Here is a 13,662-nt window from a genome sequence, read left to right as displayed (position 1 = left end):
TGGGCAATGTGAGTTAACTTACTGTATGAGAGGATTATTTTACTGATACTAAGCAGAATGCAAAGCATTTGCTGTTTTGCTGAATTGGCTAACATCGCTGGATAAGCACTTCTGGCTCTGTATGTTGGCTCATACTTTACATTTTCACACTTCAAAATAATCATCCGCCTTGAATGTCTGTTTTTGACATATTCTGTCTCCTATTCTCAGTTCTGCCATTCATCTCTGATTGATTTTTATTTTTTCAGACAGTAATATCGGAGCTGGGATATGAAGAGTATGAAGTGTGATTTATGTGAGGCACTTGATAGTGGAGCCATGTGAGATGGGGCTGAGCAGTTTCCCCCAGCCCCCCACCCCCCTTCTCTGCCCTGAGGATGCATGAAATTGAGTAGAAGGACTCTACTCATTCTTATATAAATTACTCTCCATATGCTCCACCTAGACAAGCACATTCAGTGTGCAAAAAAGACATATTTTTAGATTGAATATTTCTTTTTTTGAGCATTTGAGGGTTGAGAAATTGAAGTGTGACATCTGTCTGTTGTGGCTTGTTTTAAAAGCGAGTGAAGTTCTATCTCTGCTGCTGCTACTTTAAAAGCACTTTGAAACATTTCCAGTGGTTCAGATTGTGAGGCAAAATCAATTCTCTCTGCTGCTGTTTTCATTTTATTGTTTGCTTCTTTGCAACAACACCGGGGAGGAGCTTTGTAACGCACCAGTCGCTGAATATTAAATGGATACACCTCATAATTCTTCACAACACAGAGCAGGTTCAATAGGAAGCTTCAAAGACAAATTTCATTATAATATCAATGCCTTGTCTCTACACATCTACTGGACCCCACATACCCCTATGATGCTCATTACCAGCAGTAATTTGGCACTGCTGTTATCTCAATTACAAATGAAACCATAACCTCCTATGGTGGTGTTAAATCGATTTTGCATTTCAGACATAACCATTTCCTCAGTCGTGTTGCTATTGAAAGCAAATGTACCTGTATGAGATTGGATTTCATTATGCATATGACCCTTCCCTAGCTACTGGAATTACATTTTTACTGAGGTTTAAAAACGGATTCACTGTTGAAGCTCAAAACCACACACATTTTTCCTAAGAATATTTTGGGCCATGATTTGATGTCAGCCAGGTAAAACTTTCTTTCTTCTCTGTGTTGTAGTCCTGCTGCGTGAGGAGGTGGCCCAGCTCCAGGAGGAGGTGCACCTGCTCAGGCAGATGAAGGACATGTTGAGTAAGGACCTGGAGGAGACCCAGGGAGGCTGCTCAGCCGACGTGCTCTCCGCCACCGAACTCCGTGTGCAGCTGGCTCAGAAGGAGCAGGAGCTGGACAGAGCCAAGGAGGCCCTGCAAGGTAAGCACCTCGCCAGGGAACAAGAAGCTTTGTGTGTTATTTCTAATATCACCATTACTATAATATATGGGCAGTGATGCTGCAAGAGATAGAAGGCCCAGAGACTTTCTTCAAAGGGACGTTGTATTAGTGGGTCTTTTTTAATTGGTTTCTGAATGATGAAAGGACTTAGATGGGATGATATAATATAATTTAATAATATACACTGTCGCCCATAAAGTTAGAATAATTTTGTTTTCAGACACAATCTTCTGTTTATTCCTATTTAAATGCATCAGTAATCACTTTTGACCAGGTGCAATGATTACATTATGTGTCCCAATTACCCAGGTGAAATGAAATAAATCACATTGTCACAAGCATTTCATGGAAAGAGGTAAAAAAATATTTTATTCCAACTTTATGAGCAACAGTGTATGTTTGTATACGTATAATAGAACTTAATTTTGGACCCTTCTAATGTTCTAGTGGTCATAGTATGTGTACCACAATGTCCCTGGTTTAATTGCAGCTGCAGAGGGACCTTTGTTGCATTTCATGCTCTCTCTCTCTCTCTCTCTCTCTCTTTCTCTCTCTCTGTCTCTCTCTCTCTCTCTCTCTCTCTCTCTCTCTCTCTCTCTCTTTCTCTCTCCCTCTCTCTCTTTCAACATGATCTTTTATGCTCATCAAACAAAAATTTGTTGTACATGAGTCTAGAAGGCGAACAATTTGATCTCTACTTTCTGCTCAGATGTTTGAGGGGCACCTTAAAAACAGAAGAAAACACACATTCAGTGTTATTCAGAGTTAAGAAACACAATGCACAACATAGTAAAGTACACACACTAAGAAACTATTCAACAGTTAAACACATATTAATTTGCTGTAATTCACAATGAGCACGGACAATTCTATTCATTATACTGTTGCCTATATTTGTACAAGTGTGTAAATTTAGAAAGCCCTAATTTGGTGTGAGCGGGTTTGCCCTGTGAAAATTAGAAGTATGCGAAGTGGCAGCAATTCCCACTTCCTGTTCAACAGATTCTGTAATCATTTAGTTCCCAGCTGCTGGAGGTTTTCTGTTCGCTACTCCTCAGTCACGGTGAGACAAAACCCGCTGCATTGTGCTCCATAGGGCTTGGAACCAGGGCATTTTTTTTCTTGTCACCATAATGTTAACATTAGAGTCTGTAACACTGTGGTTAATGCTGCCCATTAGCTGCATTACAGACCATTAGCATGTGTTCCGCTCGAGAGATGAAGTGGTATTTGGGGGTGAGAGAGGACACTGATGCAATGACTTAAAAAAAAAAAATTGAAAAAAAAGAGTCGCTCCACACTGCAGGCAAATCACGCTGCACTGCCCACATACCCTGATGTACATACAGCACACTGGTCTGTAGAAGCTCCACTGTATCATCTGAGCAAAGCTGTATTCACAATTCAACTAAATGTTAAGTGTTTCCACCGTTAAAAGCTCTGGGATTCTAATAAATCACCAGCTGTAGACTTTAGACTAAGACTTAAGATCAACTTCAGAAAAATAAGGACTTAAGCCTTGACATGGACTTGAACTCTGTGAAGCGATTTCCTCGAGACTTCCTCTCTACAGATTTTACTTACAAGGAAAATCATTGTCACACGTTTGGTGTTTTCACCTGAAAAAAACCCAATGAAGACAGTGAGAGGCTTTGCATGGCCACATACTCTGAATATTTAATTATGAAAGCATTGCACTGAAATGTTCAAATGCTGTGTCATTTTAATGGTCAGCATTCAGAGACTTCATTCAGACTTGCATCTTGACTCGCAAATTGCTTATTTAAACTAACGTGGTGCCTTGTTTCAACTTTCAACAATAATGATGCTTTTCCACCTGAAAGTGCTCATTAGAGCACTGTGCCAAATATGGATGTTTAATTCTTTGCCAAGGACAAATATGTGGATTGAATTGAATAAATAGGAAATATTATTCTTTTAGCTGCAATGAAAGATTTGTTTTAATGTTTAAATATAGGTAAAATATACATTAACCCTCTGACAACAGGTTACCTAAAACCTTTCATTAGCAGAAGAGAGCACCTTGGACAGAGCCTTAACAATCTAAATAACCATAATGATGTTTTCAGAACTGATGGAATACCAATGTATAGTCCAAGTTCCTCTCAGTTAATGAGCAACAAGCACAGTATTTTTAGCGGTCTGCATCTGTTTTACAGATCTGAGTAAAAATGGGAACGGGGAATAGACGTTCCTATTGCCCTCACAGAGTCTGTGCACAGAGCAAAGTAATGAAGAAGTTCTGTCAGACAGTGCACAGTGGATTGCAGGCCATCAAGCAGAGATGTCATCAGCATGGCAGTGAATCATTCTTTTCAAAGACTTATTGCCCATGGAATGAGGCAGAGCACAAAACCACCATTTTGGTTTCAGACAAACCGCATGACACGCTGTCAAGGGATTCTGTTACTGCGACATATCACTTGACATTTGCAGCCAGTGTCTTTTGAAAGAACTGAACAAAAACAAAACAGAGCAGGGCAGAGTAGAACGGAGCACATCAAATAAATACTTATCTCGTCTTCAGTTGGATGTTTGGCTGGTTGAGCAGGCTGCACACTGGCTCATGCAGTCATTTGTATGACTCAGGCCTGTTAATGAAGGCCAAATTCTACCAGCCCCAGCAGGCACTCACAGTCATCAGTAGCTAATGAAAGCTTTATAAAGGGGACTTTGGTTGGCTTACAAGGTCCAGAAACGCTAAGCAGGGTGGATCTTGTCTGCAATTAAGATTGGGTATGTGGGAGGACAACAGGAAATTGGCTGTTGTCATGTTCAAGTTTGCTTCTGTTGGAGTCGGTCCAGAGGCTAACTGAGTGAGAGAACGTTCCTGTTGCTATTTGCTGTTTTGAGCCTCAGAGCTGTGTTTCAGCAATAGAGCAGAAGTTGATGTACAAGTGGAGCTTTTGGCCAGAGACTGACCCATGGAAAAAAATGACATTTGCATTCAGTGGTGAAAGTAGCAAGATTTCTGAATTATTTATATGTTTTATTGTTATTTTCTACATGACCTGCGTGTACAGCAGTAGCTGGTTCCTAACTCTTGTTGGTCCACGGTCGTTGCACTCCGTCTTCATACACTGACACAGCGGCTTGTTCCGACTTCAAGACAGCTATGAAAGGCGAGCAACAGTTTTGGCCAGTGTTTTCCTCTTATGATGTTTGCATGTGGTGGGTAGCGGCCAGTGAATTTTGGCTTTGTCCTCATCAATATTTACAGTTGTTTCCAAGCAAAAAAACATCTGTCATCCCATTGTCTTGTGTTTGTGTTGCTTTTCCAGCTGCTTCCACCAAATGCATTCATGCTCTGTGCTGCAGATACTCACACATGGTGCTGAACAGAACTGGTGATAATTGTGCTGTGTGGGTTTATTTTGATCAGGACAGCCAGCAGATTGAAATATGTGACTCTATGAATATTCTGACACCATTAAAGTCGAGACAAGACAAGTTTATTTGTGTATATTAGCATCTTAATGGGCTGTCACAGACATGTTGAGCATGAGGTTACAATGAAGAGAAAATTAAAATGGTAGTCAGGCAATGACCAAATGTTTTATGAAAAACAAACTATTTGTAAAGGTGTAATGTGTAAGATCGTGCTACTTTCTCCACCTCCATAGCATTTCACCTTCGCCCCTGTCCAGTTAATCATGTTGTTGTTTTCCCCATGTCCCTTAGAATTTATTATTTATATGTGCGTTTATTGTTGATAGTTAAAATTGTTGACAGCACTGAAACAATTTATGAATACTTGTAATGCACAGAGTATGTTTTTATTTACCTATATAAATATGAAGACAAGGGGATACTGCATGACACATAGGTGTCAGGCTACAGCAGCATGAGGAAGGGATGATGACATCATCACAAAGGCAGAATCAGAGAATAAGGTTTATTGATATTTGGCTTGGTGTTTGGTGCAGTATCCAATAAACATATTAACAGGAAATAACAATAACAAGGTAAAATACTGCAACAGTCAAAAAGATAAATATACATAGATACACATATTAATAAAACAATGAAAAAAACTATGTACAAAACTCCTGCTGAGCAGGATGTGCAAAAGATGACAGTATAGACAATATCTGTTCTGTGCAGGAATAATACTCCAAGGTGTTACTGTGTTACTTTCTAGGAGCTTCAGCTATCTCTGCATTTCTGTGATGCTCGTCAGCAGGTCTTTTTTTATTTTTTATTTTGAGTTGTACCGTAACTTCAAGCTGTGGAGGAAGCTCCTCTTCTTCGTGGGTCTGAGGGCAGACTAGACGCTACACTGACTCACACAGCATCTAGTGTCATAAAGTGGTATTACAACATGGGGAGGGACACGGCTAGTTGGTTAGCATGCTCATTTCAGTAGATATCTTTGAAATACAATAGATGGAGGTCTTGGTCATGACATCATCACTGTGGCTCCATAACATACTAGTGTCAGTTCATTTTTTGAACATTTTAAACTAAAATTCTGGCCAGATCTTTCACATGGCACCTTTAAGTCCACGGCTTGTTTGCGATGGATTAGAGAAACTGATATTTTTCTTGTTCCTAAAGCCATTAACATTTGTTATCTGGTTATTTTTTGTGTTTGGAAGGTTTGCAATACAGCAAAAAAGTTGGAAATAGTTGGGTTTTAAAGTGACTGCTGGTGGAAAAAAAAACAGGCCAAATGTTCTTGAGAATACCTCATTAACTGCAGCAATTTCCATATGCTTCCAATTGATTGGAGGCAAGATGTCGACTCTATTTGATTTCCCCCAGTTTTCACAAGGCTGGCATATTGTGAACATCCCACCAAATGCTCCGACAGAGTGAGAGCAATGTTTGGAGAACTGAAGCGCCCTGGGGGTTTTTATTGAAGCGCTACCAACAATTATTGTGAAGCAGAGTAGCTTTGTGTTTTTAGTTTGTATTTATTTATTTTCCTGTGGTTCTGCTTTGGATGAAAAAGCAAAAGGCTGGAGTGATGAAGTAGCATGAAAGAAATGCATCATCCCCTCCTTTGCTCTCTGCCACTTGAGATGATACCTGTTTACTTTGGGAATAGTTCACAGAAACGGTGCCACTCCTACCTCAGTTCAGATGGTTTGCGGCTAAATTACATGCAGATTTGCCTATGAATACAAAATGGAGAACGCAGAGAGGAGCATTACTTTTCAGTCTGTTTTCTCTCCAGTTACTCTTCATTTGCTTCCTCACTTTCTCTTCCTCTGTCTCCCCCTCTGCCTTTGTTTGGTGTGATGCCCACACCATTTCAATGTTAAGGCCTGAGCTCACTCCCACTGTGTGCCAGACATCAGCCTGTTACAACTATAATTGTAATCATGGGTAATTGCCAACTCACAATTGCAGGTTTTGTTATGATGCCTGTGGGCACTCAACTCAACCCAAGAGCTACTGCTTGGAGTCATTTCATCCCCCCCACCTCTAAGTACACAAATGACAATGAACTCAAACTGTCTTGGCAATCACAGCCTAAAGTGAAGGAGTTTATAGTAACACAGCTGGACTGCTGTCCAAAATTGTTTATAAGTTTACCCGAGTCTTATGTGGACTTTCTCATCAAAGTTGTGTTTAATGAAATTTCAAAGTATGGTTGGCTCTCTCTGCTTTTTTTAATTAGCTATTTCCTCTTTGGGTAATTACTATCACTGAGGGACTCCCAGTCAATCCAGAGCTCAAATGAAAGCAGCAGACAGCTATGTATCATCAAAGCACAGTCTGCCCGCTCTGTTTAGTGTCATTTCACGCTACACCGTATTCAGAAAGCAGCTCTGTCCTTGACTACAAGGCCTTCCCTCACTAGGTGTTTAAATACCAATACACAGACACACACACATAAGTGCTGTCAAATCTCATCAGGCTACTTTACCTGATAACATTAAAGTAATTGCAGCAGTTTTTCTTTTATTTTTTAACAAATTAACTTTAAAGAAAGACTCCAATTGAATTTTGGAAACCTGGGAAAATCACTGAGGGCTGGTGTGTGTTTTTCGCAAATTTTCTGCAATTTTTTTCCTAATTTTTGGCAGAAGCTTCATCATGATAGGTAATGAGGGCAGATTTGTTTTCAATATGCACCCCAATTTATTCTAATTGGATGGTCTCAAATGAGAATGCGTGTTTGGATCACAGTGGCCCCTACTGGTAATCAAAGGTACTTCAGTAATCGGAGAGACATTGTACTAGTACCATTGTATTAGAACCTATCTTGCAGTTCTCATTTTTGCATTTGCTTGTTACAGTGTTGTTACACTGCTTGCACCTGAACAATTAGGCTCAGCCTTTCTACAAATGACAGCGCCGGTTAATTACTTCCACCAAGGAGGTTATGTTTTCACCCGTGTCTGTTTATTTGTCAGTAGTATTACGTAAAAGGAACTGGACCGATTTGCACTGAACTTGGGGGAGGAATGGGGCCAGGAAAGAAACCATTACATTTTGGGTCAGATTCTCATCATTTACTATGAATTAGATTTTTTTTCTCGGAAGCCTGGTGTCCATTGTTTGGCTTTGGCCTAGGCGGAGGTCTGGGCTCTCTGGGGGCCTTTCTGGTGAATACAGAGAGTTGAGTAACGAGTTGCTGTTATTGGATCAATGTATGATTCTCCCCTTGATTCGCTGATATCAGTGCAGCTGTTTAAATAGCTTAGACACACTCATTCACAAACACCTCTGCAGATCACTTATTAGTGAGCAATGTTTATGGATAGGTTTTGCATAGATCTATAAAAAGGGTTGAATACCATTGTCAGGTTTGTAGATTGAGGTTAAAATGTTGATTAACTCTCATGAAAATGTCTTAATATCACTATGACTTCAAAGAAGACTGATACAGGAGTCACATTAGCTGCTCTACACTAAAGACTGTTAAACTGCACCAAAGCAGAGTTTGTTTTACTGAGGAGGTGAGCAGCTCTGAGGCTCCTACTTCATTATTCAGCTGGCAGATTTAAAACCCCAAACCATGAACAATGGACTCCCTCCAATGAACTGATGTCTCTTTTGTTCTCTCCCCAAATAATTATGTTAAGAGCCGACTAAAAGCCTGTCCCTTCTCTTTAGGGCTGAAGTTATGTGGAGTAGTGTCAGTGTGGAGTGGCTTCATTCACTAATGTGAGGAACATCATTTTCTGAGGGGTGTTGATAAGTGGGTCTGTCTTTGTGATCCTGTTGTCTGTTGCTGAAAACAAACAGAACTTGCTTGGACCGCAGTCTTTGCTTAAACACAATATTACATTTGTCGAAAAACATAAAAAAAAAAATGCATATGATATGGACATCAATTCCTCAGTTCCCCCTGGGATGTGAAAAGCATACCACAGTGATAGGCTCAGACTGTGTGAACCAGCCAATTAGATGGATTTGACAGCGCTAGTCCACCAAATCATCTGGAGACGGCCCTCCCCTAAAAAAAAAAGACAGTATGTGCAAGCAGCTTATTTGACCCATAGTTCCATTTTATTGTTTGTAGTAATTATGGCGGGAGCAAACGAGGAAGTTAGGTGGTTTGTACGAAGAGCAACAAGATTTACCATTTTACCTAGGCTAACCCTAACCAAACTGTGACCGCTCCATAAGCTTAACCACGTGTTAGTTATTGTAACCATGACAGCGACGGTCCAGTACGCCTGCCGCCATAAGGGCGCTATTTCAGGTTACACTCCTATGGGTCATATCGGAGAGTAGAGACAAACGACCTCTGTGGTCGTTCAGGTTGGAGGATTGTTTCGTCCTTTCAGAATCAAACCTTGATCATCGGAGGCTTTACAGGTAACTGTTAAAAGTTGGAGTGTGCTTCTCTACAAACAAAAGCAGCTGTGGTCAGCTTGACGTCATGTCAGCAACAAAATGGATTCATGTGGTGACATATTTTCACAGCAGGAAAAAAGCATCAAAACATGAAAGAAATGTTCCCTCCTGGAGTATAATCCACTGCTCTACTGTCCATACACACTCAGCATGTTGCTAACACAAAGCATAGTTTTTCTATGCTATCCTCCTGCTGTCATCCTGACCACCATACAGTAATTGTTTATCTATATCTACCCTAATGGAATATATATTTATGTTTCTCCCTGAACGTGTGTGTAACTAGTGAGTCTATTCCCAAAATGCAAAGCTATTACTTTAACTTAATCTCAATACAGGGTTGGATCCAGCCAGTGGGATCTCCCTGAGGAGTCCAGTCTTCCTGTTTAGTATCTAATGAGCTGGCCCACTCATTGCAGGCAATCTTAGCTCTCCAGTAGCAAAGAGCCCAGCAGACAAAGGCTTTTAGCGCACTACAATAGTAGATGTTCACATTAAACTACTTAAAAGCACAAGGGCTTTGGTAGCAGAAGAGGCTTTGTGTAGTGAGCTAAAAACCACTTATGCAGATTTTAGAGAGTGTGTAGCGAGAGTGTTACACAGGCAGGTGTTTTTGTTTTTTACCACTGGAACGTGGGAACAGTAGCTTGGACCTTTGATAGTGAAGGTTTGTTTTGCAAGAGTCCCGATCTGCTCTTCTCCTGCTTGCACGGGCGGGGGTATCTGAATTTGCATGCAGGCACATACAATTTTGCACAGACAGCCGCTGTTTCACGTTTTACACACGCTGGATATCCACTGTAGATATAATCGAAAAAATAGTCCACAAATATTCAAAATGCACTAAATATATTCATTGAATGCAGAACAAGAAAGAAGGTAGGTGCTTGCGCACATATCATTCCTCCATGAAATCACTATTATATTGAAGCTTCTCCAGTAGCCTCCTCTCCATGTCTTCCTCCTCCTCCAGCTCCACACACGTTCGCCTCAGCTCTGTACGGTTCCCAGGTGGTTCACTCTTGTTTCATCTGGTAATAATTTCTTGGAGGCTTGGACTGAGCCAGACTATGTTAGCCATTAATATGGCTGTCAGCAGAGAGAGACATGCTAGTGCTTCTTCATCTCACCCAATTTTACTGTGATGTAACTGCAATGAGTCCCAGGACTATTCCTCTTCATTGAACGTGTTTATACATAGGTTTGAAATGGGAAGTAACAGTGCAAACATGATTTGCCTTCATAAAAAGATCCCTTTCACAGAGTCACAGTGAGTGCTTTCTTGTATCCAACACCAGGAGGGTCAAAGTTGCCAACGGTCACAGGTGCAGGATGTGAGGCAGCAGCAGTGTTTTTGGCTCATCTCAAAGACGGCTTTGATTTTACTTCCTGAGGCAGGTGCTGGGATGTTTCCTGTTTCTCTTGGCCAATAAGGGATGTTTCTTGTCTTCATACGCCGGCTAGTTTAGCCAGTTTATCCCTTTGGCTTGGGGATTCCACCTCCAAAGTATGGGTGAAGCGGGGAGATATGAAACGGTGACAGGAGAGAAATGAAAGAGAGGAAATGAGAGCATGAATCTGTCCTTGTAAAAGTGCACTTGCCTGAGCATCCTCCCCAGACACAACTTGTGAATGTCACGCAATTAACCAGCCTGTGATATAAGTTAATTAATGACAGGCAGCTGGCTCAGAGGGGTAAAACAGAGAGAACAAAAAGAAAGGTGAATACTTGACAACTAGCATCAAGAGGAGAAAAAAAACAGTGTGATGTAAGGAAACATCCAGCAGTCAGAGCTGCTGTGCTGTAAAGAAATAGATGTCAAAGTGAAAAAGACAAAGGTGGACAGACACAGTGTGAATACACAAAATGTAAATAAAACATATATTGTCAGTGTGATATAGCTGGAGGGAAATTCAGCTTCAAGCAGATGTCTGGAAAACGGCCTCGCATGAAGAGGGAGAGAAGCTCAAGAAAAAGCAAGAGAAGAGGCAGATGCAGAGGAGAGAAAAGGGGGATGTTGTCTTTGAGAAAATTAGAGCTTCTCTGAATAACCACACTGAACCATATTCTTTATCGCGATGCGTGGGTGAAGTGCCAGAGGATTAGAGAGAGTGTGTGGCAGAGAGATAGATGAAAAGAGAGACCCAGCCTCTAACGAAGCCAGCAGCGGGGAGGAGATTGACAGGAGGGTTCATGTGTGATTCACTTCTTTATCAACACGCAGTCACGCCACATCAGACCAGCAACAGCAGGTGTATTTAATGTTTTTACTTAAAACGCCTCTTATCTGAAGGTGCTTAATAACCTACTTATTATGCATGAAGAAACTGCTACAATGCGGACTGGAGGACAACACACACTGCCAAGTTTTTTTTCGTATTTAGATTCAGAAAGACAGCATTTGATGTATTTTAAAACCCTATGTTGGCCTTTAGGACAAACCAGTTAATACAGTAACCTATAGTGTATATCATCAGAAATAAGAAACAAACAAGCTCAAAGCATTTTAGCAGACCAGAACGAGGTCTGTGTGTGTGCCCCCTTTAAATAAATTTCATATTTTATTTACATCTCTGCAGCTAATTTGTATGTCTGTATCCTGAAGTGTTTTGACGAAACAAAAAAACACCAGACTGTCATTTTGAGAGAGCTTAGCAAATGTCATAATGAATTTCACTTGCTAAAATCGCTCCTTTAAAAAACCTGGGAAGGCAGCGCAGATGTACACATGATTCCTTTCTCTCAATTATGATAAACAACTCAACTGTTCAGGTTCTATTTTTTCTGGCAATTTAAAGAATTTTTCCCACCAACCACTGGTATATGTATGCATTTTCACACTCAACACATGCTCTGTTTCTGCCATACATGCAAACACACACACACACACACACACACACACCAACACAGACATTTTAAAACGGAGGTCTCTGTGGTCTCTGATGTTAGCTAAAAACCCCTCTCTCTCTCTCTTTCATCCTTTTCTTGCAGCCATGAAGTCGGACCGTAAGCGTCTGAAGGCGGAGAAAGCAGACCTGGTGAACCAGATGCAGCAGCTTTATGCCACACTGGAGAGCCGGGAGGAGCAGCTCCGCGACTTCATACGCAACTATGAGCAGCACAGAAAAGTATGGCAGCCGCGTTCTGACGATATAGGCTACACACGAGTGCGTGCACTAAAACATCATTACATAGAGTCTCCTTTCTCATAGCACAAAAATGTTGACGTCCACGAAACAACAGAACCAAATCAGTTACAGTGGTGTTGCTTCTTGGAATCATACTTTCATGCCAAATGTGTGAGCATGCTGCGGATGAGAATATTTATGGATGTGTGTACTGGACACTGCACAACAGACGATCTCTCTGCATATGAACATGCTATGAATTCCTTTGCATACACACTACTTTTTGTATATTGACAAGTTAAATGTTTGTGTGACTGTGAGGATGATTACATTGCTACTGCCACAGTATGAGACGTTTCTATTGGAAAGATCAATATAACATGTTCAGGTATTTGTAATGTTGTTAACCTGTTCCACTTTAATGATGTGTTTTTCTTCTTTACCGAAAAAATGATGAGATGAACTCAGGGAGATGAAATCATTTCAAAAAGTATTTTAGTCTGTCGTCTTCCCCTGGAAGTTTGTTTTTCAATCGTGCTTGATATGTGAGCCAAGCCATCAGGATCTCTGTGTGTACTAGGAGAGCGAGGATGCGGTGAAGGCACTGGCCAAGGAGAAGGACCTGTTGGAGAGAGAGAAGTGGGACCTGCGGCGGCAGACCAAGGAAGCCACAGAGCACACGGGGATGCTGCGCTCTCAGCTCGACCTCAAGGAGAACCGCATCAAGGAGCTGGAAGCTGAACTGGCCATGGTGAGACAGAAAGACTGACGGGTTGACAGCGCCTCCATAATGCTTTTTAAAAAAAAAAAAAAAAAAACAGAAAAACTTTTATGTCTTTCTTTAGGGTTGTTGAGTTTGATATTCCTTTGAAATATAGTTGCCAATAGAAAACACAGCAGGACGGTCAGAAAGATAGAAGCATAGTGAATTTATACTGAATTGTACCAGAGTACAGTTATCATGGCTCAGACACATATTCATCACAAGTGTTGAAACTACTGACAGGAACAGGGAAAAGATATTTACTGCAAACAATACAAATGATAGATAAGAAAGCACAAATTCACTACTGTTTCACGGGTATACGCTACATCTGTCTGTGACTATGCACTATTTTGGGTGTATTGCTTTTAATCAAACGCAGAAAGCTTTTGAACATACAGTATAGCCATCCCTCATGTCTCCAACCCCCCCAGATGAGTAACTGTGTCAATCAGAGAATGGAGTTCCGGGTGTTTGAGCGGCTTGCGGACAGGGACTACTCTTCTAGGGTCATGGCGGTAAGACGGGCCCCCCCCT

At 41.1% G+C, this 13,662-nt stretch overlaps 1 protein-coding gene across 2 annotated transcripts in view; it reads left to right on the top strand.

The window, feature by feature from the left end:
- kazna (kazrin, periplakin interacting protein a) overlaps positions 1-13,662 on the top strand; it is a 178,979-nt gene that overhangs the window by 148,413 nt on the left and 16,904 nt on the right. Inside the window, exons 5-8 of one of the 2 annotated variants that reach the window (XM_023427585.2) lie at positions 1,185-1,376; positions 12,226-12,362; positions 12,943-13,113; positions 13,560-13,643. In XM_023427585.2, coding sequence (XP_023283353.2) covers positions 1,185-1,376; positions 12,226-12,362; positions 12,943-13,113; positions 13,560-13,643 — 584 coding nt within the window. The remainder of the gene's footprint in view (positions 1-1,184; positions 1,377-12,225; positions 12,363-12,942; positions 13,114-13,559; positions 13,644-13,662) is intronic. The other variant, XM_023427586.2, reaches the window with a different exon arrangement.

This window comes from Seriola lalandi, unplaced genomic scaffold (genome assembly GCF_002814215.2).
Source record: "Seriola lalandi dorsalis isolate HSWRI2012SDOR001 ecotype SW California unplaced genomic scaffold, Sedor1 jcf7180002054861, whole genome shotgun sequence".
Classification (NCBI taxonomy): domain Eukaryota; kingdom Metazoa; phylum Chordata; class Actinopteri; order Carangiformes; family Carangidae; genus Seriola; species Seriola lalandi.
The sequence above is the reverse complement of the archived record's forward strand: the minus strand, read 5'-3'. Positions and strand labels throughout refer to the sequence as shown.